At 45.5% G+C, this 27,167-nt stretch overlaps 1 protein-coding gene across 1 annotated transcript; it reads left to right on the top strand.

Moving 5' to 3' along the window:
* The first annotated feature begins 1,347 nt into the window (after positions 1-1,347).
* On the top strand, positions 1,348-22,450 carry LOC114799022 (E3 ubiquitin-protein ligase TRIM39-like). Its single transcript, XM_028995133.1, has 16 exons — positions 1,348-1,451; positions 6,007-6,106; positions 6,182-6,300; positions 6,416-6,486; positions 7,513-7,638; positions 9,692-9,787; positions 15,567-15,695; positions 15,765-15,902; positions 15,984-16,047; positions 17,472-17,767; positions 17,946-18,041; positions 19,795-20,013; positions 20,095-20,239; positions 20,896-20,922; positions 21,084-21,110; positions 21,194-22,450. Exons 1-16 carry the CDS (start codon positions 1,433-1,435, stop codon positions 21,742-21,744), a joined length of 2,223 nt encoding a protein of 740 aa, XP_028850966.1. The 5' UTR covers positions 1,348-1,432; the 3' UTR covers positions 21,745-22,450.
* Positions 22,451-27,167: the final 4,717 nt, after the last annotated feature.

The raw sequence follows: 27,167 nt of genomic DNA, 5'->3' as shown, positions 1-27,167 counted from the left end.
TTGACTTCCCTATTTTCCCTAAATGTACAGCCAATTGGGAAATCTTTTAGTTGTTATTGCTAATGTTGTCAGGATTGGCTCCAGGTGAAGTTGCCAGCTGGGGTCAATTCTGACAGCGTTTAAAAGTCTGTAACTTTTTCATGAACTTAACCTGGCAATGTATGCTGTATGAGTGTACTTTGAGTTCTGGCAATCGCCACACGCCTGCAGGCTCATTTATGTTCTACCCTTTAGTCACTGTCACACTCTCCTATGAACCAGAAGACCCAGGTTCAAATCCCACTTACTAACATTGTGTCCCTGAGCAAGACACTTAACCCTAAGTTGCTCCTGGGGGGGACTGTCCCTGAAACTATTGATTGGAAGTCGCTCTGGATAAGGGCGTCTGGTAAATGCTGTAAATGTAAATGTAATGTGTTTATAAATAAAATCTCTTTCCCAGAATGTCCCGCCTCTGCGCTTCTCTGCCCCGTCAGCTCGCGGTCGTGACAAATGTCAGCTATTTGTGGAAAATTACCACCTAAAACAACCGAAATAAAATGTTATTGCTGATCATGCTTCTCTTGACAGATGATTTTTTTTTTTTTTAGAACATTATTACTGCCCAGCATTCCATTGCACCACGAATGACCTTTTGCACCCTTGGAGCACCTCAATGGACTCATTTACTGTAAACAAGCTGTAAATACATACTGCTGACAGACATGAAACCTGACCTTTATAGGTGTCACGCAACAACATTATCTATGTGATTTGCATTGGCAAAAACTACAGCCAAACCTGTCAGTTTAATAAACATACTCAAACATTTCAACAATTTAACTTTCATTTTCAACTATTTCCTCCTCCGAAATCACTTCTGAGAAATGGAATCTGATAAACAAACTGATTTGCATCACACAGATTGCAAAGACAACCTGGTGTACATGGCAGGGTTTTATTTGGACTGATACACAGAGCTTTCAAATAATAATAATGTCAGCTTTGTCATCAAATGAAATCAAATATTAAGCAATCATAATCTTAAACAACTGACATCTAAAGCAAAAAAACAACAATAATAAAAGGAAAGTTCTTTATTGGAGTGCCTCAGTTGTCTCTTGTACTGCAAACAAACAAGCTGTAACTTTGTACTGTGGATCGATATGAAACTTGACCTTGAAATTGACAAATACAGAACCCTATATACATTTATTTGTTACACTAGAGAATTATTACTTCAGTAATGACATTTTAATTTCAATTGCATTCCTGTTTTTCTGAGAACTGTTTATCCACCAATCCTCACATTTGAGAATTTGGAAATGTGGGTGTGTGTTTGAATGTTTGAGTGTGGGTGGGGATGAGTGAAATGAAAGAAAAAGAATATAAAGCATGAACAGTGATACCTTAGCTACTTCCTTTTGCCTCTCCAGCAAAAATCCAACTGGCAATGAAGACTTTACCTACAGGTAAGCGTATCTTGAAGAATACTGATGAGCATGCTAACCAGTTATTTTACCTGGGTGTCTTACACTAGCTACATTAGCTGTGATTAAAATAATCACTGATGGAGGTACTTGTTTAGCAAAATATTATGGTAGAATCAATAAATTAAGATATTAACACATTAAGATATTGTCTACACATTTTCCCACACTCTACTGTAGACCTCATTGATCTTATTAATAAAATGTTCAGATTTAATGGTTCTGAAGCTCACATCCAATAAAGTCTTTAGTCCCAAGTCAAGTCAAAAGCCTCAAATGACTGAAATGAACATTCTGCAGATAATTCTGCATTGGTGTATGTTTTAGATTAAAAGCATGCAATCTACTATATCATCTAGTATTATACACAGTATCAAAATTGATCAGAACATGCACTTTAGAGGGCTATGAACATGTAAATGAATTTACTTACTTGGATGATAAATAATATTGTCAATTACATTAAATTACTACATATTGGAAAAAAAGCTGGTGTTATTTAATGTTGCTGCAATAGGTTTAGACCATTTTTGCAGTGGAGCCCGGGAGGGGTGATGTTAGTAAATACTTTTTATTGCATTCTTCACAATAACTTTTTACATTTTTCTTTAACCATTTGTCACGACTACGGACTTACGGGGGAAGGAAGCGCAGAGGTCTGACATGTTGGGAAGGGGTTTTTATTAACAAATAAACAATAAAGAAACACAAATAAAGACTGGCGCGGTGGCCGAAAACGATTTAACTTAAATAAGGAACTGAAACTAACCCGTAGGCGTGTGGCGATTGCCAGAACTCAAATTACGAACAGTGTTACCAACTAAAGTTCACGAAAATGCCAGCGACCCCGAACGGGCGGAAACTTCCGGCATTTATGGGGCGTCAGGATTGCATTCCGGTGTGGAGCCCAGCTGCAGGCAATCCTGACAGAGCCCCCCCTCCAAGGGCTACGTCCTCGGAGCCCCAACAGTACCATCAGTGGAGGCGGCGGGGCGGACGGCGGCAACCACAGGGCTCCTGCCCTGCTGTATCCTCCCCTTGGAGGACCCGGTCCCTCGGGCTGGCTCCCCGGCGTGGTCAGGCGTGGCGGCCCCGGTCCCTCGGGCTGGCTCCCCGGCGTGGTCAGGCGTGGCGGCCCCGGTCCCCTCGGGCTGGCTCCCCGGCGTGGTCAGGCGTGGCGGCCCCGGTCCCTCGGCTGGCTCCCCGGCGTGGTCAGGCGTGGCGGCCCCGGTGCCTCGGGCTGGCTCCCCGGCGTGGTCCCGCTTGGCGGCCCCGGACCCTCGGCCTGGCTCCCCGGCGTGGTCCCGCTTGGCGGCCCCGGACCCTCGGCCTGGCTCCCCGGCGTGGTCCCGCTTGGCGGCCCCGGACCCTCGGCCTGGCTCCCCGGCGTGGTCCCGCATGGCGGCCCCGGACCCTCGGCCTGGCTCCCCGGCGTGGTCCCGCATGGCGGCCCCGGACCCTCGGCCTGGCTCCCCGGCGTGGTCCCGCATGGCGGCCCCGGACCCTCGGCCTGGCTCCCCGGCGTGGTCCCGCATGGCGGCCCCGGACCCTCGGCCTGGCTCCCCGGCGTGGTCCCGCATGGCGGCCCCGGACTCCCGTACCTGCACACAATAATCAGGGCCGATCCATCTGGGTACGTGTGGGCCCTGTCTCCACATGTCCCCTCTGACACGTCTTGTGTCACCCCCTGCACCGCGCAGGGAGATTGTCCCAGAGCCTCCGGCGACTGTTCCAGGCACCCCAGGCTGGTGCCTTCTGGGACTATGCAGCCCCTCTCGCTGCACGGCCCTGGTGCCAAGGGGGGGGCATTGCCAGACCATCCGGCTAGCCCCTTCTGCGTCCGTTGGGACAAGCAGGCCCTCTTCCTGCCAGTCCCAGCTGGGTCCTCATGCCTACCCGGGGGCTCTATGGCGCTCCACCCCTCTGGAGGCAGACGCAGGCCCATGCCTGGCCCGCCCTCCTCACTGGCTACCGGAGGACCCAGCGCCATCGCTTCCCCACCTCCCCTCCCCTCAGGAGGAGTCCCCAACCCGAACTGCACCCCCCCAAAAAATTCTTTGGGGGAGCACCCCCCCCGGCTGGACTTCGGGGTACCTTGGGGCTTGTCCACCTCGCCTTGGACCAGCACATTCGGGTCAGGAACCTCCTCCCTGGGGTTCGGCTCCGCGGCTGGGTCGCCATCTGGTGGACACAAAGAGGGGAAGTGGGGGCGACATACGGACACATATGCCACGCACACACACACAGACAGAGACAGACAGAAGAGAGGGTCGTCTGGTTCCCTCTCTGAGCTCTCCGGGACCTCCTCAGGGGGCACAGCCAGAATCTCGGGAGGCGCGACCTTCTCGTCGCCCGCCAGTGCTGGGTCTTCTTGCCCCGGATCCTGACTGGCGCTGGATGTGGTGGAGGGGCAGAGTTCGATCCCTGGCTCAGGCTCTGGCCGATCAAACTCCGCCCTCAGTCTCTGCTGGAAGTCCCGAAAACTCCTGTCGGTCTCTCCCTGCTGCCAGGCAGCGTCGCTGGAGATGGTGGTGGGCGTGTGGCGTGGGGGGTGGTGGACGTCTTCTCCAGCATGCGGGGGCGCTGGTGATGCGCTGCCGTTCAGCTGGGGAACGTCCGAGCAGAGGGAAGGCGGGTCGGCGACTGGAGCTGGGAGGGCATCTTCCCTGTGAGGCAGTTCCGACAGTGCAGTTGCTGGTTGGCGACCTCCTGTCGCCCTGTTCCACCAGCTTACGCCCGCATCGCTGTCCTCCTCCTCACTGTTGTCGCACCTCTGAGACTGACGTGGGTTTCCACGGACCTCGCAACGGACGGGCACAATGGGCGGAGCCATCCCGGCACCGACTGCCCAATCGGCGTCATCCTCGTGTTGGTCCGTGTCGACCTCATACCCTCGGAAGTCACGTGGATCTTCACGGATGTCGCGACAATCTCGGACGCGCGCGCTGGGTGGAGCCATCCCGGCCCCGACTGCCCAACGAAAATCCACGTCATTGTCGCTTTCGTCATCTGTGTCCTCCCACCTGTGACTCCGAGGGTCGTCCACCCTGCGGACATCCTGGACCCAGGGTGCGATCAACTCCCAGGGACAGTACTCTGGCCATTCGGGCTGGAGGCTGCCCATCCCCTCGCTGGAGGGACGCCGCCGTTGTTGTCGCTTCTCACCCCCCTGGAAGTGACGTGGGTCCCCACGGACCTTGCGACGATCGCAGACTGGTGCGATGGGCGGAGCCCAACTCTCGTCTCCCGTGCTCTCGTCGTCGTCCGTGTCGTCCCAGTCCACAGGGAGCCTTGCCAGCAGAGCGCAGAGTTCTTGGCTCGACATGGCGAAGATCGTGGGGGTCGCATCTTCTGCGCTCGCTGCCCACGTCACTTCCTCGCTGCTGCCAACGCCAACGTCCTCGCTCCGCCCACTCACCCGCCGACGTTGTCGCTTCCGGGTTTCGCGGAGTTTCCCGGGGGTGACGTCATCACGCGGCGCCGCGTACCACGGCTTCTCGGGGAGAAAACGCTCCACCAGAACGGGCGGCGCGTCTCTCCCCTGGCGTCCGCGTTCGCCGCGCAGCGCGGCGTCCTTCGCGGCGTTTCTTCTCCTCTGTTTTTTACCTCTGCGCTTTTGGGGGGGTCGCTGGCATTCTGTCACGACTACGGACTTACGGGGGAAGGAAGCGCAGAGGTCTGACATGTTGGGAAGGGGTTTTTATTAACAAATAAACAATAAAGAAACACAAATAAAGACTGGCGCGGTGGCCGAAAACGATTTAACTTAAATAAGGAACTGAAACTAACCCGTAGGCGTGTGGCGATTGCCAGAACTCAAATTACGAACAGTGTTACCAACTAAAGTTCACGAAAATGCCAGCGACCCCGAACGGGCGGAAACTTCCGGCATTTATGGGGCGTCAGGATTGCATTCCGGTGTGGAGCCCAGCTGCAGGCAATCCTGACACCATTATTATTATTGTTGTTGCTGTTGTATAATTGACTGTATCCATCTGGTTACAAAAAAAAAAATCAATCAGCCCGCGGTTATACCATAAAACTGGTGAACACATTGGAAAAACTTAAATGAATTAAATAATGAAATAAATGTAACAGCGTTTTATGTCATTTGAATGAAAGAGTTGTAGTTCACTTTAAGTTTGTAAGTTTGTGTTTGCTGAATGATCATTTACTGCACGATTTAAAATGATAAGAATTGAGCCCAAACCCAACCTGGCTCGGGCCAAGAATAACAGCTCTAATAACTTGCACATTAATACAATGCACATAATTTCTATTTACATAAATAAGTCACTCACATTTTTGCTCACCCTCTTCACCCGCGGTCAAATTTTCCCCCCAAAATGTTCACATGCAGGGGTCAGAGTTTGCATAAATATGAATATGTAGGAAGAGGCATGCATTTTTTTTGTATACAATGGTAATAGATGAGACCCCAGGGCATTAAAATCTGTCTATTTGTCTGACACCATAATGAGTCTGAATCAAGGGATATATGCTAATTCTTTTTTCCTTTTGTTACCACTGTTAACAGACAAATACAAGGGACTGCAGAACCAAGGATCAACATGCTATTTGAATTCAGCATTGCAGATCCTCTTCATGTCCAAAGAGTTTCGAGAAAACATAGAAAGGTATATTTCTGTTGGACATTAATACAAAAACAGTAATACTTTAACTTCACCCCATGTTGTCATCTGTTAATGTAGTATGCAAGAAAACGAGAATGAAGTTTTGATTCAACTAAAAGGGCTGTTTGAAAATCTCCAAGGGGAGAGTGAAAGAATCTCAACTCGTGGGGTAACCACAAGCCTCAAAATAACCAATGGTTAGTCATATTTTTTTTATACTGGTATGGTCAAATCTTAGTTATGATTTCTGTTTTTAATTATAACATTTCATCATTCAGTAGTGCATTTCTGTGCATTTGTGTTTGGTTTAAGTTAATGAACAGCAAGATGCAGTCGAGTGGCTCCGAAACATTATCTCAAACGTGGGCAGCAGTGCAGCCAAGGTAAATTGCTGTTGATGGCTTGAGCTTGAAATATTTTAAAATTCAGTAGATAATGCTTATAAAACATCATGATGTAGATGGAGTCATCTGCAATTAGACCGTGTCATTGAATTTTTTTAAACATATCAGTCTAACCCTAGGCACTAAGCAAGTCTCTTTAGCACTGGAAAACGATTTTTAACTAATCAAGTCAAAGTAAACATTATTGTCATCTCTGCTATATACAATACAACGCAAGATGACGAGACAACGAGGCTGGAGTTACACCAGTTCAGGAAACAATAAGATTAAGAAAATATACACTTTAGAACTTAGGGTTAAATATAAACATACAAGAAATATAAGACAATATAGTTAGACAATAAATATAACATTTTCACCATTTTAAATTTACAGTTTAGAATTATAAGTGACCAGTGTAGTTTAAAGGTCTTGCAGTTTTTACATTATAGAACAAAACAGAAAACAGAGGACTATGGAATAACACACCTGTGGTTATGTAATAAACAATGATAATTGTGAACAAGGGAAAAAGTGCTTTTGCTGTGATGGCAGCATTTCACACTCTTAGATTCCCTCTTTAAATTGGACATCGTGGAGGGTTTCCAACAGTGCTGAAGGTGTATGCTGAACACTTTCTTATCATTCACTCATGTTCATGAGCATCTCATGAAGCTTGATGTGAAGTGAAGTTTGATGATAACAATCGTGAACAAAGCAGATTCATCAAACATACTTCACTTTCTCCTCATATAACAAATACTAAATATGTTTCTTGCATTGGATTCTTGCAAATGACTCCATCTTTGTCTCCAAAACTGCCACAGATTAGGGGCATCCAAACTTTTGATCGATAGCACAGTAATTTGTAATATCTATCATTTTTGGGGTGAAATTGTGCAAGGAGTGCTGATAATTTTGGTAACTTCATGTATTACTGTATATATGCATAGATGTATATTCTGTATGATGTGTATGCTCATCACTTCATTCGTTTTTAACTTTTATATTCTGTGAATGTTTAAGGTATTTCAGGTAACAGTCCAAAAGCAATTTATTTGTTTAAACAAGGATCATGATTCAACACTGGAAGAGGAATTCTCCATTATTCCACTTTCTGTTGGTCCTGAGAAAAATGAAATATATCATGTGGTAAGGAGGCAACCTTTTTGGTAGACAATATAAACATGCATGTTGTTAAAGAAGGGTAAAGATACACTTAATGCACTTAATTAATGCACAGCTACTGCATGACTCCTGATGAATTAATACATGAATTAATGCATGATCTATCATGAATTATTGTTGCAAACCATGAATTAATGATTTCTGTGATTATGTCATACCTACTAATATCTTCAGTTTCCTGTGACAAAACTGTATGAAACCATAGTCAAGTCGACTCATCAAGGTTTGGAATTTAGTGCGATGACCTCTGATACAAATGCCTGGTTCACGACAACAGTAACACGAATGGTAGACCACATGTGGGTAAATACTGTCACGAAAACAAGGTGGACCAGAGGAGTGAGCGTGTGTAAGTTAACCGATGAAACGATAACCCTGGTGTGGAGGGATGAAAAGAGGTAGGCAAATTTCCACCGCTTTGATCTACAAACGTGAAACCAGCGTGAGCCACAACATCCACGGATGTTGACCTTCACGTAAAAAAGATTAGACAAGGGAAGGGCATGACGAGGAGGCAGAGGAATGTCTCTTTGGAGAAAACAGGCAGTGATGACATGGTAAAGATTCTAACTCAACAAACATGAAAGAATGAAAGAGTTCAAAATAATGTATATAGTGCTGTCAGTGCTGGAGTCCGACAGCGCACTTGCAGACATGGCGAGGGCTGTGGAGCGGACTGATGGACAAAATGAGGAAGCAGCAGGACGAGGTCCCTTAAGATGCTGAAGAAGGACCACAGATGAGGGGGAACAGGAGTGGGAGTTACGGGGAGAGGGACAGTCGCATTCTGCAGCGGTGGTTGGGACATGGGCCTTAGAGAGACAGCAGGCTTAATCGGTGTCCGGAGGTGAGGGTTATACACATTGGTGTCTGGTGGCTGAGGCTTATGAATTGTTGGGGACGGAAGGAGTCGGCAGCATTCGATCCAGAAAGGGCGTTCAAAAATCAGTCAAGGGTCAGCTTGAAGCAAGGTCCAGTATTCACAAAAAGACTAGCGTCAATGCAGAAAAACCAAAGAAAGACCAGGCAGCTTCTAAGGTGGCCATCCGTCTTTTGTCCGGAGTGTTGACCCTGTCCCCTTCCACTTCTGGGTGGCCTCCCCATTGGTCATGTGTGCACCCCCAGTGGGCCCGGTGATTCAATGGCAGCTGTGACAATTGTATATAACAACCATGCAACCATCCAGGTTAAATAAACATTAGTTAATATTTAAGGCAAACAGTTGCCTTGTAACTGTTATCAAAAACCAGGCCCTCTGACCTGACAGGGCCAAACCCTGAAGTGCTCACAGGGGAGAGGAAATACCCCCGCCCAAGAGTCATTGGGAACATCTTTTGAAACTTTGGGAGTTTGCTGATCACAAATGTCCAATACTGAGGAATTAATTGCTTTTTTTCTTGCTTTTTGTCTTCCTTAATGTTCCACTGTTTTTGTTTTTTCACTTCACCGTTCCAGTACCCTGGTTAATGCCATTGGTGTCTACTCAACTAGTAGCACTTACAGAGACCTCTGTCTGTTCCTGTTTCACCTAATCCTGAGAGGACAATCTATAAATGGGGCGCTTTTAAAGTCTTGGCAGTGCTAATTTAACTTAAAAGGAAAGCTATCAAGGTTGTCACACAATCCACCAAAGATGCTTCCAGATGGTAGTCGTTCATGAGATCCGAAATGTGGGCCAGCACCACTGGGACAATTCTGATCGACCTGGGCCCAGTGCGTCCATGGATATGTATTCATGTATTAGTTGCTAATTATGTCTTCTTTAACTAATGACCTAGTAATTATGAATTAATCTCAGAGATCCAAGTGCTTTCATCATTAACTCAACAACAAAAAATCATGATAGATCATAAGATCATGCAATAGTTCTGCATTAGTGTAATATGTGAACTTAACATTTACATTTAGTCTTGTCAATATGTTTTATGAATATATATGTGTGTGTGTGTGTGTGTGTGTGTGTGTGTGTGTGTATATATATATATATATATATATATATATATATACATTTTTTCAGAATGAAATGCTGAAGTCCTTCTTTGCACCGGTGAAATTAGATGAAGATAACAGGATGTACTGCGATGTCTGTCGTGGCAAAACAATCACAGCAATTGTGAGTAATTTCCCAGTTGTAAAAATCAAATACATTTTTTCCCATTACCTGGGCAAGATCTTTGTTGTCGCTTCATTATTTTTAATAAAAAAATCATACATCTTTGTTCATTGTACTAAACTCTGAATATGTCGAATATACAGCCTGAATATGTTGAATATACAATACTTAAATAATTAAACAAAAAATAACAACTGCTTGACTAAATATGTTTAATGAAAAATGTGACACATTTTATTTGCTTTAATTCCATTTAATACTGTAACAGTTATTTGAAGTTCCATGCCCTAAATTTAGAGTTGGTTTACTACCTAATTGTGTTTTCACAATTAAATTCAATGCACTAATTTTTAAATGTCTGCCTTTTTCCTCTTTTTAACCTTTAGCCCTTTGATATCCTGTGATGAAAAGAGCACTATAAATATATTATTATTTTTATTATTATAAATAGCAATTTTATTAGAAAATCAGTTTTCTTAATTTATAGTTAAATAAGTGGTGGACAAGGTACACAAGCCATATACATAAACCATGTTAGTATAAAGTAGGTACAATTTTACTCAAGTAAAAGTAAATGTCTTTTTAAATTTACATTTGACTAAAAATACAAAAGTACTTGCCTTGAAATGTGTTTAAGTATCAAAAATTATTAAAAGTCTAAATTTAATTTATTTTTTAAATCAATTCATTTCTGACATAAATCAATTGACATCTCACAGTTTTTTTAATGGAATGCCATTAATTACTCTGCCACTGATGACCTAGGATCATATATTTATATTTATTACCTTATCCAGAACAACTTACAATCAGTAGTGACAGGGACAGTCACCAAGGAGACATTCAGGGTTAAGTGTCTTGCTCAGGGACTTCAGACCAGACCAACACCGCTAGAACTGAGTGTGAGTTTCTGAGCGAAAAACTGATACAAACTACATGTACAATAACGGTTAAAATGGACATTTTGTTTTTCATCTACTACTGTATTCACAATATAATTGTTTTGGGTGATCATTATATCGTATTACAACTTGAATTGAATAATATAAGCAAATTTTATTAGATTATATATGTGGTCTACACATTGGAAAACACTGAAAATATGATGACTCGTTGGCACTTTTAGCATGTTTACCGCTAAAACATACCATAAAATAAATTACACTGAAATGACTGTTGTCTTTTATTCATTTTGGCTCATGATGCACTGCAGCTGCATTGGTCCAGGCGAGACAAGGTCCTTTCTGTATTTCCCAAATGGGAACATTTAACATTTTTTTACTTTTAACCAGCTTCACTTTGAGCAGCTTTCTTAACTTTTCTCTCCCCATGCTGACACACGCATGGGGCTGAGATAAAAGGCATTTAAAAGTGAGTCCTTTTTTCTACAGCTTTGAAAAAAGCTCTCGAATAAGGCCATGAATGTTCTGGCAAACTGGACTCAGGCGTGTTCTCCATCTTAAATGCAGGCATAAGCTAGTTTATGTAACCAGTAGTATAGCAGGTCAGTAGCTGTGCGCTGTAATTTTACTGGTGCACTTATCTTTTGTATCTTACTCTGATGCCGTGTTCACAGGTTACATTTTAATACATGAAAAAGGAATGACTGCATTTGGAAAAAGTAGTGGAGTAAAAAGTAAGATATTTGACATTGAAATGTACTGGAGTAAAAAATCTCCTGATACACAAATACACTATTAAGTACAATAATAAATTACATTTACTTCCTTACTGTCCACCACTGGTGTCACGACTACGGACTTACGGGGGAAGGAAGCGCAGAGGTCTGACATACTGGGAAGGGGGTTTTATTATACAATAAACAAAGAAATACAAATAAACAGCGGCGCGATGGCCAAAAACAATTTAACTACAATAAAGAACTGAAACAAACCCGTAGGCGTGTGGCGATTGCCAGAACTCAAAACACATGAAACAAAACCAGGTCAAGTTCGTGCAGAGTCCACGAAAATGCCAGAGACCCAGAAGGGGCGGAAACTTCCGGCATTTATGGGGCGTCAGGATTAAAGTCAGGTGTGGAGCCCAGCTGCAGGCAATCCTGACAGAGCCCCCCCTCCAAGGGCTACGTCCTCGGAGCCCCAACAGTACCATCAGTGGAGGCGGCGGGGCGGACGGCGGCAACCACAGGGCTCCTGCCCTGCTGTATCCTCCCCTTGGAGGACCCGGTCCCTCAGGCTGGCTCCCCGGCGTGGTCAGGCGTGGCGGCCCAAGGTCCCTCGGGCTGGCTCCCCGGCGTGGTCAGGCGTGGCGGCCCCGGTCCTCGGGCTGGCTCCCCGGGTGGTCAGGCGTGGCGGCCCCGGTCCCTCGGGCTGGCTCCCCGGCGTGGTCAGGCGTGGCGGCCCCGGTCCCTCGGCCTGGCTCCCCGGCGTGGTCAGGCGTGGCGGCCCCGGTCCCTCGGCCTGGCTCCCGGCGTGGTCAGGCGTGGCGGCCCCGGTCCCTCGGGCTGGCTCCCCGGCGTGGTCAGGCGTGGCGGCCCCGGTCCCTCGGCTGGCTCCCCGGCGTGGTCAGGCGTGGCGGCCCCGGTCCCTCGGCCTGGGCCCCCGGCGTGGCCAGGCGGGGCGGCCCCGGTCCCTCGGCCTGGCTCCCCGGCGTGGCGGCCCCGGTCCCTCGGCCTGGCTCCCCGGCGTGGTCAGGCGTGGCGGCCCCGGTCCCTCGGCCTGGCTCCCCGGCGTGGTCAGGCGTGGCGGCCCCGGTCCCTCGGCCTGGCTCCCCGGCGTGGTCAGGCGTGGCGGCCCCGGTCCCTCGGCCTGGCTCCCCGGCGTGGTCAGGCGTGGCGGCCCCGGACCCTCGGCCTGGCTCCCCGGCGTGGTCCCGCTTGGCGGCCCCGGACTCCCGTACCTGCACACAATAATCAGGGCCGATCCATCTGGGTACGTGTGGGCCCTGTCTCCACATGTCCCCTCTGACACGTCTTGTGTCACCCCCTGCACCGCGCAGGGAGATTGTCCCAGAGCTTCCGGCAACTGTTCCAGGCACCCCAGGCTGGTGCCTTCTGGGACTATGCAGCCCCTCTCGCTGCCCGGCCCTGGTGCCAAGGGGGGGGCATTGCCAGACCATCCGGCTAGCCCCTTCTGTGTCCGTTGGGACAAGCAGGCCCTCTTCCTGCCTGTCCCAGCTGGGTCCTCATGCCTACCCGGGGGCTCTATGGCGCTCCACCCCTCTGGAGGCAGACGCAGGCCCATGCCTGGCCCGCCCTCCTCACTGGCTACCGGAGGACCCAGCTCAATCGCTTCCCCACCTACCCTCCCCTCAGGAGGAGTCCCCAACCCGAACTGCACCCCCCCAAAAAATTCTTTGGGGGAGCACCCCCCCCGGCTGGACTTAGGGGTACCTTGGGGCTTGTCCACCTCGCCTTGGACCAGCACATTCGGGTCAGGAACCTCCTCCCTGGGGTTCGGCTCCGCGGCTGGGTCGCCATCTGGTGGACACAAAGAGGGGAAGTGGGGGCGACATACGGACACATATGCCACGCACACACACACACACACACAGACAGAGACAGACAGAAGAGAGGGTCGTCTGGCTCCCTCTCTGGGCTCTCCGGGACCTCCTCAGGGGGCACAGCCAGGATCTCGGGAGGTGCGACCTTCTCGTCGCCCGCCAGTGCTTGGTCTTCTTGCCCCGGATCCTGACTGGCGCTGGATGTGGTGGAGGGGCAGAGTTCGATCCCTGGCTCAGGCTCTGGCCGATCAAACTCCGCCCTCAGTCTCTGCTGGAAGTCCCGAAAACTGCTGTCTGTCTCTCCCTGCTGCCAGAGGGCTGCGCTCCAGCCCCATGCTGACCCAAGCAGACACGAGAGGATGGTGGTGGTCTTATCAGTGTCTGCTGCCCCACTGAAGGGTCCCGGGACAATTGGGCTGTCCCACACGGGGCTGGGCACGTCGCTGGAGATGGTGGTAGGTGTGTGGTGTGGAGGGGGGTGGACGTCTTCTCCAGCAGGTGTGGGCGCTGGTGCTGCGCTGCCATTTCGCTGGGGAACGTCCGGGCAGAGGGAAGGCGGGTCGGCGACTGGAGCAGGAATGGAGGATTCCCTGCGAGGCAGTCCCGGCAGCGCAGTTGCTGGCTGGCGACCTCCCGTCGCCCTCTTCCACCAGCTTTCCTCACACTGCTGGGAGGGACGTGGGTTTCCACGGACCTCGTGACGATCCTGGATGGGCGCGATGGGCGGAGCCATCCCGGCACCGACTGCCCAAACGGCGTCATCCTGGTCGTCGTCCGTGTCCACCTCGTACCCCCGGAAGTCACATGGGTCATCACGGACGCCGCGATGATCTCGGACGCGCACGCTGGGCGGAGCCATCCCGGCAACGACCGCCCACCGAAATTCCACGTCATCATCGCTTTCGTCATCCGTGTCCTCCCACCGCTGACTCCAAGGGTCATCCACCCTGCGGACATCCTGGACCCATGGCGCGATAAGCTCCCATGGGCAGTACTCTGGCCATTCGGGCTGGAGGCTGCCCACCTCCTCGCTGGAGGAACGCCGCCGTTGTTGCCGCTTCTCACCCCCCTGGAAGTGACGTGGGTCCCCACGGACCTTGCGACGATCGCAGACTGGCGCGATGGGCGGAGCCCAACTCTCGTCTCCCGTCGTCCGTGTCGTCCCAGTCCACAGGGAGCCTTGCCAGCAGAGCGCAGAGTTCTTGGCTCGACATGCCGAAGATCGTGGGGGTCGCATCTTCTGCGCTCGCTGCCCATGTCACTTCCTCGCTGCTGCCGACGCCAACGTCCTCGCTCCGCCCACTCACCCGCCGACGTTGTCGCTTCCGGGTTTCGCGGAGTTTCCCGGGGGTGACGTCATCACGCGGCGCCGCGTACCACGGCTTCTCGGGGAGAAAACGCTCCACCAGAACGGGCGGCGCGTCTCTCCCCTGGCGTCCGCGTTCGCCGCGCCGGGCTGCGTCCTTCGCGGCGTTTCTTCTCCTCTGCTTTCCACCCCTGCGCTTTTGGGGGGGTCTCTGGCATTCTGTCACGACTACGGACTTATGGGGGAAGGAAGCGCAGAGGTCTGACATACTGGGAACGGGGTTTTTTATTATACAATAAACAAAGAAATACAAATAAACAGCGGCGCGATGGCCAAAAACAATTTAACTACAATAAAGAACTGAAACAAACCCGTAGGCGTGTGGCGATTGCCAGAACTCAAAACACATGAAACAAAACCAGGTCAAGTTCGTGCAGAGTCCATGAAAATGCCAGAGACCCAGAAGGGGCGGAAACTTCCGGCATTTATGGGGCGTCAGGATTAAAGTCAGGTGTGGAGCCCAGCTGCAGGCAATCCTGACAACTGGTTAAATATGGTTTATGGTTACATGAAGTCACACCCAAATCAGAGTTAAATTTAAGTCTGTAAAGCTAACATAATGTGGTGTTAAATGACTGCCCCTCCCCAGGTAACATGCCCATATGGGGGTTACACAGGTACCAGATAGGTGGTCCAAGAGTCACCCCTGATTTAGCCACCATCATTAAAAAGATGAAGGAGTTTCAGGATCTGGTTCGGAAGGAGCTACTCGAGATGTTTGTTGTTGTTTGGTGATGTTTCCCCTGTCGTGTAATACACCTCGGTCTCCTGATGTTGTGAATATCAGTCCTCCTTCCTCACCATGTCCAGCCATCATGACAATAACCTACATGAACCTCAATGCTTTGCCTTAAAGTTATGAGTTTGTGTCATTCATAGTGCAGTGATGATTTTTTTTCTAAGAAGTTGACTGTAGTTTTTCTGTGTTTTATTACAAATTATGCTCTATAGAGGAGAACAATTAAACAGTGTCCACCCATTTTGGGGCTGCAAATCAAGAGATTTCAGTTTGACCCTACATGCATGACATGGGTGAAAAACCGTTGCCCCATCTCTGTACCATCCATTATTGATTTAAAGGTATGTGAAATTGCAAAAATACACAATTAGACCTATTACATATTACACAGTAAACCTCCTAATTTCAAGTTTTATCAGGGCTGCAGATATAGCATCTATGGGGTTATTAATCACAGTGGGAACCTCAAAAGCGGCCACTACAACGCTTTCATTAAACCACCAGGTGATGACAACTGGTTCTTCTTTGATGACAGCCGTGTGGAAGTGGTATAAGAAATCTACTATTTATAATCACATTGTTACAATTGAGACCTGTCTGGTTGTGACATTTTATTTTATTTTTTACAGGGAGAGGGTAACTTAAGCCAACTTTCCAGTACAGAAAAAGCATACTTAATCATGTACAAGAAAAGTGAGTATACTTATATGATGAAGATCTAATCATATGAATTAAAATGTGATGAAAAGGACTTTAGAGTAATTCTTGAATCCTTTTCATGCTCACCCATATGGGCTTGTTACCCGAGGAGGGACGGAGTTACTGTGATTACTGAAATGTATTGAATTTGGGTCTAATTTCATGCTGTAGGCATTTGAGTGCTCACCCTTCAATGGACTGGCTGTTATATGTGACAATGTTGCGAAATTTAATTACAATTTTTAAAAATTGTAATCTGTTACAATTACAGTTAGGTTAGGTGTACACAAACGGAAATTAGGACAACGACATAGACATCTTGAAACTCCAGACCAGCACACAGAGCTGGAGCACCCAGCTGATTACAGCTCTAGTGGATAAATCACCTGCCTATAAACCAGAAAGTCACAAACCATCAATAAAGTTTCTCACATTTTAACAAAAAAGTTCTGACTTTATAACCGTGGTCATAACCGTGGTTTGTCATGAAATGGGAGCAGAGCAGAGTGATAGAGCAAATGTGGCAAAAAAAAAAAACTTGCCGGATTGACGAAAAGAGGTGATTTTTTGCATTTTACAAGGCAAGCGACTGACAACTGACGCTGCAACACCACCAATGTTGACGCTCATTTAAGACAGTGAAGAGGAAAGGAAGGCAGGGTCAGATGAGAGGAGAGGACTGAGAGAGGAACAAGGTCAAATCTTACTGTTAGTAAGGGAGTGAAGTCCAGCTTCCTGCATACCAGAAAGTGAAGTGATTGTCATTGTGACACACTGCAGCACAGCACACGGTGACACAACGAAATGTGTCCTCTGCTTTTAACCATCACCTTTGGTGAGAAGTGGGCATGCACCTGGGGAGCAGGTTTGTGATTTGAACCCACAACCTTTGATTTATGGTTCTTAGCAGATGCTGATTAGCAGGATGCTGTATTAAAGGCTACAGGCTAGATTTTTTTTCTCTCATCTTTGATGCAGGTTAAGGGATTTACATTTTGAGTGGAAGTATTGGCTTATCTAAGAGCTTGTGTGACATCCTCACAACTTGTACTGGAATAGACACTGATGTGACATTCATTAGCTGGAAACATATCTGTTGTGGTGTAACATGATGGCTTGAGATAAGTTGTGGTGTAATAATGACGGCAGAAAAAATGTAGACATTTACTAAAGACATGAAACACATTACAGGAATAAAAGAATGTGCATCTTGCGGTAGTCTCCAACTCAGGAACTAAATCTACGTCATAACACACATACTTCTGGTAAAGCTTATTATGCACTGAACACAACAATGTCCTTCAACTAAAAGGGTAAAGAGAAAATGCAGAGGATCACTGCACTAAACCAATTGCCCAGTTTGTAAACCAAAATAACCATATTATTATAACCATAAATACTCTTCTATTTTAAATTAGCCCCTGACTGGGTACAATGTGAAACCTGCTCAGAGAAGGCCACAAAGTCTTGCCTGAATTGTGGAACAACCTACTGTGAAACACATCTCAAACCTCACATGGTTGCTAAACGGTTGAAGAAACACAAACTGATGGACCCTGTGGAGAACCTGGAGGACTATATATGTAAGAAACACGAGAGACCCCTGCAGTTCTTCTGCAGGGACGACCAGACGTGTGTGTGTCAGTTCTGTACTGAAGGAGACCACAGAGGTCACAACACTGTTCCTGTAGAGGAGGAATATGAAGAAAAGAAGGTGAGAAATTTTAATGAATTTTGGTGAATCTACCAAAATGACATTTTTTAGTTAATCTGAATATTTAATTTGACCTTAAGCATTATCGTTTGTTGATAATTTAACACTGAAAACTATACTTAATAATTGATAACTTCTTGAAATTCTCATTCTTATATGGTCTAAACCTTTAACACAGTCTCAGCTAAAGAAAACACAAAGGGAAGTGCAGGAGATTATCCAGGACAGAGAGAAAATGCACAAAAAGTTCAAAGCAACACATGCACTCAGAGAAGTGAGTAAGCTTTTTCAGTAATATTTTATTTGTGATTTTATCATCCCTCGTCATCAACATTTTTAACTTAATGTGAACTGGTCATCTGTCTAACAATCAGTGAAGTCAGTGAGATACCCATGCTCTTCATTTGTATTCATTTTTATTAATAAATGTGTCTTAAACTAAAACATTTATATGTTAAATGTTTGTAACATTTATATGTTAGGTTATGATACAAGTTTCATAAATGTAAATTGGTGTCATTGAGTTTTTTTTTTAAATACAGATTTATGTTGAACAAAATTATTATTTTTTTATACAAGAAACCATCTCAATTTATCAATAATCTCAATTTATGGTGTATGGTTAGTGATGTTAATGGATTTGAAGGAGTTTTTGTGTGTCTGGAGTTTACATGATATTAGTTCTCTTTGGGTTCTCTGTTTTATGGCACTCCATTTATGTGAGGCTGGGTGATAACACATTTACATTTACATACATTTACATTTACAGCATTTATCAGATGCCCTTATCCAGAGCGACTTACAGTCAGTATTTACAGGGACAGTCCCCCTGGAGCAACTTAGGGTTTAGTGTCTTGCTCAGGGACACAATGGTAGTAAGTGGGATTTGAACCCGGGTCTTCTGGTTCATAGGCGAGTGTGTTACCCACTAGGCTACTACCACCCCTAACCCCAACACTGTAACAATATATACATCGCAAAATAGCTTTCTCACAAAAGCAAAAACAGATATAGTCGATATGAAGTATATAGCACTCATTTTGTACACACAATTCAATTTTGAACAGATAAGAACTCTCCTTCAGTCTCTGTCTCACTCAATATATACATCACAAAATAGCTTTCTCACAAAAGCAAAAAAAGATATAGTCGATATGAAGTATATAGCACTCATTTTGTACACACAATTCAATTTTGAACAGATAAGAACTCTCCTTCAGTCTCTGTCTCACTCTTGCTTTCTCAGTGTCTCACTTCTGTGTTCATTCAACTTGCCCTGTGCGCTTTTTCAACTCTTGTCACAGCATTACAAATGTGCCACAAAACCATCCAATCACAGGCCAGTTGAAGGTTAATTATGATTGGCTGTTTTCTGTCTGATCGCACTAAAGAATGTCTGCATACACTGTGCGATTTTTCCAGTCGTATGATAAACTCTTAGATCAAATTGTATGACAAAATCGCATGTAAAGGTAAAGGTGTTTCTCCGATCATGATAAGCTTGCATGTGTTGCTGCCTGTGTCCTGTGATCACACATGTGCAGTGAGGACAAACTTCACAAAGGGCAACAAACAGGATTGATATTCTCAGCTGATTGTCCGTCTTGGCCAAGTCAAATAAAAAGTCTTGAAAGTCTTGAAATTGTTCATTGTATGTCATGTACACAATACAGTGCACGATCAAGTTGCGAAACGGTCGCACTCAAGGAATTATTGCACAAGTGAAATATTTGCTCATATATCGCATACTGTATGCCCATCTACATTACTGATGTTAAGCTTTGCCACACACAGCAAAAGTGAAAATGCCTAATGTCCCTCTGAATCACGGATACCCAGAGTGAAACTAGAAGTCAGACATCAGAATGTCAATGAGGGAAGACAATGTGCTGAATTGGCCTCCTTCAGATAATGACATGGATGTTCCGGTGGTGTTATATTCTCTAATGCATGCTGTTTTTATTGCCTATGATGTATGTGCAGGATGAAGTTGACCTCATGTGACCTGGTTTTATATGTTCTCCCAGACACAAAAAAATCAATTAAAAGCAGACATTGAAGATAAGTTTTGTCTTGAGAAAATTCTGCCTCGACTGCTGGAGGGGATGGAGGAGGAGCAGAGAGCTGCAGAGAGGCAGGCTGAAGGGCTGATTAAAGATCTGCAGCAGGAGATCACTGAGCACCAGAGGAGGAACAGTGAGCTGGAGAAGATCTCACACACTGAGGATCACCTCCACCTCCTACAGGTCAGTATCTCTCTCTCTGCTACATCACAGGACAACACTCCCCATGCTGAGGGGTTTCTCTTCTCTTCTGCTCTACTGTAGATTTACCCAACACTGTGCAGCCCTCCACACACCAGGAACTGGGCTGATGTCATGGGTCCTCATCTGAGTGAGGAGGCAGTGAGAAGAACTGCATCAGAAAATGAGATTTTATTTTACAAGAAATTAAAGACTTTCCTGGAAACACGTGTGTAACAATTATCAAATTAATATGAGAGCTTTTACTATCAAAAATGTTCAGTCACAATGAGATGTAGAATTAGGCAGCTGGTCAGGATACAGAACGATTCTCTGTACAGCTCTCTGGAAGAGAACTGATAGACAATATGGAGAGAAATCCATCTTTTTCATGACGGCAGGAAAATCAGGGGCGACTCTAGCTCCTCGTCTGGGTTCTTGGGTTCATATTAAGATGGGGCTGATATGGACCAGCTGTCTGGTACCTGTGTACCATCCTTATGAGCTTGTTACCTGGAGAGGGGATCTTTTTAAATAAAATAAATAATCTCTCTTACCTTAATATAGAAGTCTTAAACCTTAATATGGGAAATGACAAAAAAAATCTGAAATATGGAAGTGCACAGTATAAAGATGCAAAAGAATAATTTTATGTTGTACAATATATTGAAAAAAGCATATTGAATTATATTTCATAAGTATATAAATATATTGCTTATATTACTATAATGTTATATTAATGTTAAATAAGTGATGAAGAAATTTGGCTGATGTAAAATAAAATGTATAAAAATGATTTAGATTTAGAAAAATTTAAAAATGCTTTTAATAAAATGTTGGTGATTTCTGAGAAACCTGACATTATTAAAATATGTCTTTCCACAGTAAGCAAAAAAGCTCAGATCATTGCAGGTATGTTTCATTCATTTCATTCTTTGTATGCTTTTGTTAGGGGGGGGTAGTCTTTTTATTTTATTCATGATATGTTTATGTAATGTATTATATTTATGTTTACTATCAGATGGATGTGAAATCTGCTTTGTTTATTATAATTCATAATTATTCTTCCACAGAAATTAAACAATGTGGTCTTCATGCAGGTAATTTGCTATGCATGCTAACAAGCTACATTCTATTACAACAATCAGCCAAGTTCCCATTTAATTCTCTTCATTTTCTACAGTGGACGTGACGCTGGATCCTGATTCAGCTCATCCCAGCCTCATCCTGTCTGCTGATGGGAAACAAGTGAGACATGGAGACAAACGACAGAATCTCCCTGATAATCCAGAGAGGTTTGACGAGTGTATCTGTGTCCTGGGAAAGGAGGGTTTCTCCTCAGGGAGATTTTACTATGAGGTGGAGGTCAGGGGGAAGACTGAGTGGGATTTAGGAGTCGCCAGAGAGTCGATTAACAGGAAAGGGAAGATCACAGTATCATCTCAGAATGGATACTGGACTGTGAGCCTGAGGAATGGAAAGTATAAAGCTTGTGCTGGTCCTCCAGTCCTCCTCTCTCTGAGTATGAAGCCCCAGAAGGTGGGGGTGTTTGTGGATTATGAGGAGGGTCTGGTCTCCTTTTATGATGTGGAGAACAGCTCTCATATTTACTCTTTTACTGGTCAGTCCCTCTCTGAAAAATTATATCCATTTTTCAGCACTGGTCTTAATGATGGAGGTAAAAACTCAGCACCACTCATCATCTCTCCTGTCACAAACACTCTTACTTCTTAATCCAACTTTCTGACATTCAACAAGCCCTTTTGTTCCATGTGTAACCAAATACTGAACATGGTGGCAGATTACTCTGCTTCAACAAATTATTGATTCCTTCAATCATGTACATATAAAAAACAGCTGTAGCTTGAGAGTTGCTGAGCGGAAACCTGACAGACTCTGCTGTCTTAATCTGGGTTTTAGTGTGAGCACTATTCCAGTCTGTGTAAATATATTGAGAAACACAAGAGTAATGATTATTTTAATGACAAATGCTTGTTAGATTATTAAAACTCACAGCAATCAATAACTTTATCATAACAAATTGTGTTTATCTTGCTTGAATTAAATTCAATCAATTAATCAAGAAGCTTTTCCTAAACACTGTTTATAGTTTTTTTTATGAAGTTTGTTTTGTACTGTCACGATTGGGTGCGACTGGAGGCGACCCGGCGCCGATCTGCTTGACATCAGGGCTCCAGCCATGGAACAGGTGTGGTTAACTATGTAGACATGGCTGGAGCCTGGTAATAAAGGAATTGGTTGAGCAGCCCGTCGAGGCTGCGACGTTTTATGTGGGCCGTGCAACCCATGTGCAGTGCTGTTTTCAGTTCTGGCAATCGGCCCACGCCTGCGGGTTAGTTTGTGTTCTCCCCTTTTGTTTCCCCTGTTTTTGGTGTTCGTGCCGGTTTGGTTTTTGTTTAATAAATCATTGTTTGCAGTATGTCCCGCCTCTGTGCTTCATTCCCCCGTCAGCTCACGGACGTGACATGTACCTATCTTATAAAGGTCTGGCTGGGTCGCTCCTTTAATTATGTACATAATAAAAACGCCAGTGAGAAAAATTAATTCTACATGGAGTTTATATAAAACTGGAGATCAACATTACAGTTAACATTGTCAAACTGTAAAACTATTTCATATAAATATAAATTTTAATATAAAAAGAGAAAAAACAGTGAGGTCCACGTTGGTTCGAGTCTTTTTCATAATGCTGAGTTTTATTAATATAACACAACTAACACAAGAAAGGTATGTGACTTTTGTAAGCTGATTTAATTAAAATGTATGTCAACTAAAATTTATTTTCTAAACCTGAACTATACACTGTTGGAAACCTCTTCATTGATCATTTCTGCATACAAGGTTGGTAAAAAATCCTGGTGTAGGTTTTTACTCTTCGGACCTGGATTACCCGCATCTGGCAAACCAGATCTGAGCCAGCAAAGGGCCGCCATTCTTTGTGGTGACCGCATTGTGTGGGCCAGACCAATTTTGCTGTGTTGGATGGGTTGGCATGCAAGAGGTACAGGCAAGCAAGCGGTGGTGAGCGGTCAAATGCAGTACGCCCCTCACCCCCTCCCTATGTGACACATCCCTGAGCAGATTTTTAAATACACTAATTATACACTAATTTGCAGCTTCACCCATACGCTAATGATCCTATCCCTGAATACAATGTGATCATGAAAACCACGTCACAAATCAAAAATATTACAAACAATAACCACCATAATAACAAATACAAACACATTAGAAAATTCTTATGGAATGTCTGGATTCATTTCATTAATGTAATTTAGTCTTTGTAATTAATGTAATTTAGTCGTTGTTGCTTATGTAGAATTTAAATCCAACAGGATTTTGTTCCAGTCGCACTCAAAAATGTGGGGTCTGTTCACATGTAAACTGAGGAAATAATGCTGGCATGGGCTGCACGATGGCAAGGTAGTCCTTGCTGTCCCTGGCAAAGAGTTTTGTAGTGATCAGTTGCCAAGGTCGCTCCAGAATCTTCCGTGGCATCATCGGCTCTCTTGGAAGTGAATTATGCCTCTTGAATCTGCTTCCCTGGCTTGTGTGTGATGATGATGTCATACCTCTGTACTTGCAGTATCACGCGTTGTAACCCTGGCGAGGCTGCTGACAATGGATCATGCATGATTGCTTCTAGACTTAAATTCACATTTGTTCAAGTACATTTAATGAATTCATTAATTTTTTTTTTAACTAGGGCTGAGACAGATGCATTATGTTTCATGCTTCTCTGCTTTTCAAGGGTCTGGTCTTCTCTTGTGATGTGGGGAATGGTGCTCATATTTATGCTCTTATTGGCTGGTCTTTCTCTGAAACACTTTGCACTGTACATGTAGCCAGTTCCTTTTAAGCAATCTTCAGTCCATTACAATGGACAGTATTGACAGCAGAAAATGATTTTGGTGCTCCTCTTCTAAAACACTTCAAAAAACAAAGAAACAAGCAAGGAAATAGTCACTATAATCTCTTTCCCGAGATGAGTACACACAGGATGCAGCCAACAAATCTGCAATATTCATACATCCTTATTCACAATAGTCATTACTGCTGTTTCAATAAATAAGATTCTGAGAGTGAGCTGTGTAATGAATGGGTAGAGTACGAGTACTATGAAACAGTACTCGAGTACTGTAATACCCGGTGCCATTGGCCCACCAGGCAGCACCATAGTTTTGTGTGTCTGCCCTAATTACCATCCCATTGTTATGAGCCGGTCTAGGGGCTCCGGCCCATAACAAAAGAAAGGACAGAAACGTAAACCTACTAAGACGAAACGGAGAATTTTAACAAGCATTTTATTAACAACTAAATATATAAATAAAGAAGAAATACATACGAAACGAATTACAACGAATAACAGCAAACACAACAGGAAAACAGAGAAAAACAAACAAACACCAACAAGTTGCGTCGCCTCCTAGGGGAAGCGCAGGGGAAACCGGAAGTGATGTCAAAGGGAAATGGTAGGAAGGTGGGAAGGGTGGATGGCACAGCAAGCGCAGCCCCGAAAAAGGAGACTGAGGCTCCTTTTATTCTGTCTGTCCCACAGCAGGTACAGGTGGGCTCAATTTACAATCACCAGGCACCTGCAAACACAACACACACACAGAACAGAACCACACCCAATATACCAGGACGTAACACCCCCACCACTAAAAATCAACATTTATTAGTAGGAGCGTGACAAGGCGTCCGGCAAAACATTACAGAGCCCCTTTTGTACCTGATCTCCAGATTAAACCCTTGTAAATATAAAGACCAGCGCATAAGACGCTGATTGGCGTTTTTCATCCTGGTGAGGAAGACAAGAGGGTTATGATCAGTAAACACTTTAACAGGAATGGAAGTTGATCCCACATAAACTTCAAAATGTTGCAATGACAGCAACAACGCCAAGGCTTCCTTCTCGATGGTACTGTAGTTGAGTTGATGCTTCAAGAACTTCTTAGAAAAATAACAAACGGGGTGATCAAATCCATTTGCATCTTCTTGTAAAAGTACAGCACCTGCTCCAGTAGCACTTGCATCCACCTCTAGTATGAATGGAACATTAAAGTTTGGAGCAGCAAGAACTGGAGAACTACAAAGCAACACTTTGGCATGTTCAAATGCCTTCTGGCAATCTGCGGACCAAACAAAGGCAGAGTTTTTGCAGAGCAGATTAGTCAGTGGCAACACAACATCAGAGAAGTTTTTACAGAAACTACGGTAGTACCCAATCATTCCAAGGAACCTACGCAGCTCTCGCTGAGTGGTTGGTACGGGAAAGTCAAAGATGGCTACTACTTTAGCTGCAAGGGGACGAACTTGTCCCTGACCAACTTGTTTACCTAAGTAACTGACAGTTGCTTTCACAAACTCACACTTCGCCAAGTTTAGGTTGAGCGAAGCTTTACACAAGCGGTCGAACACAGTGTGGAGTGACTGCACATGTTAAGACCAGGTAGACGAATGAATGACTACATCATCGAGGTACGCCTCACAATTTGGCACTCCTGCCAACACTGTAGTCATAAGACGCTGAAAGGTTGCTGGTGCATTCCACCATTACGGAATACTGCATAAAACTATCTGGCGTCACGAATGCTGAGACCTCAGCAGCTCTAGGTGCCAGTGGGACCTGCCAGTAGCCTTTCAATAAGTCCATATTACTGACAAAGCTAGCTGAGCCCACACGGTCGACGCAATCCTCCATACGAGGCAGTGGAAGCGAGTCAGGTCATGTGACTACATTCCCTTTACAATAGTCAGTGCAGAACCGATGAGTGCCATCTGGTTTAGGGACCAGAATGCACGGAGAACTCCAGGCACTAGAACTGGGCACTGCTAATCCATGATCAGCAAGATAGGCCACCTCAGCTGCCATCGCAGCCCTCCTTGTGGGATTGAGGCGGTATGCATGCTGCTTTATGGGAGCATGGTCACCCACGTCAATGTCATGGCACAGTACATTAAAACAAGATGGCACATCTGAAAACAAAGAAGGAAAGAGGCCAATTAAACTTTTAATCTCACAAGCATGCTGATGAGAGAGATGTGACAGAAACGAGTCCAGATCAGACATGATTTCAGAATTCTGGAGACGGGCACAAGTCACAGGAACGTCTCGCAGAGTAAGGCCGACCTCCTCAGGACTGTAGCAGGGAATCACCGCAGTGGATATGGCTGCAACTGGAACGGCTCCAGCAGCTACTTTCTCCACATCCCTGGTAACATAAGACTTGAGCATATTCATGTGATACAGTCTAGTTTTACGCCGTCTATCAGGCGTACAAATGACATATTCTCTTTCACTCAGTTTAGACACAACTTCATCTTGGTACCTACGAGCTTAAGCTCGCGTAACGACACACGCAGGATAGACTGAAGCCAGACTTGAGTCCACGTCCGTAACCAACTTCGGTACATCTACAACCTCCGGAACTGGAAGGACTTTTCCTCCAGCGACATCATTTCCCAAAAGAAAGGAAACCCCTTTCACTGGAAGCTGAGAACAAACCGCAATCCTAAAAACACCCGAGACCAATTCACTTTTTAAGTGCCGAGTGTGCAATGGGACTCTCACAAATCCCATTTCAATTCCCTGCACCAGCACATCGGAATCGCAACAACTCTCCGTAGAGAATGGGAGAACCGAATCTAAAATGAACGATTGTGCAGCACCAGGAACACGCAGAATTTTAATAGCCACGTCATCTTCCACACGGCCAGTAAGAGACACCGTTCCATTTAATACAAATGGCTCATAGCCAGGATCAACCTCATCGATAATGTTCTCCGAAGTGAACGTGTGCACCAGCCCAACTTTCTTTGGGAGTGATTTGGACGATGCCAGATTCTTTTTCTGTAACCGAGGACATGAAGCAATTAAATGACCCGGCTCATGACAATAAAAACACCCACGAGGGTCTTTATGAGGTGAAGATTTTCGGGAATTCCTCCAGCTCTGTTTTGGGCTGGAAGGTGGCGAGCGAATGCAGTGTGAGGGAGACGAAGAGAACGGGACGAAAACACTTTTGTGTGTCAGAGCATACTGATCAGCACAAACAGCAGCTTGAGCCAAAGTGGTCACCTGTCAATCATGCAGATAGGTAGCGACAGCATCAGGACCACAGTTTTTAAACTCC

This window comes from Denticeps clupeoides, chromosome 1 (assembly GCF_900700375.1).
Source record: "Denticeps clupeoides chromosome 1, fDenClu1.1, whole genome shotgun sequence".
Lineage (NCBI taxonomy): Eukaryota > Metazoa > Chordata > Actinopteri > Clupeiformes > Denticipitidae > Denticeps > Denticeps clupeoides.
Note: the sequence above shows the minus strand (reverse complement) of the source record. Positions and strands in the feature narration are given on the sequence as shown.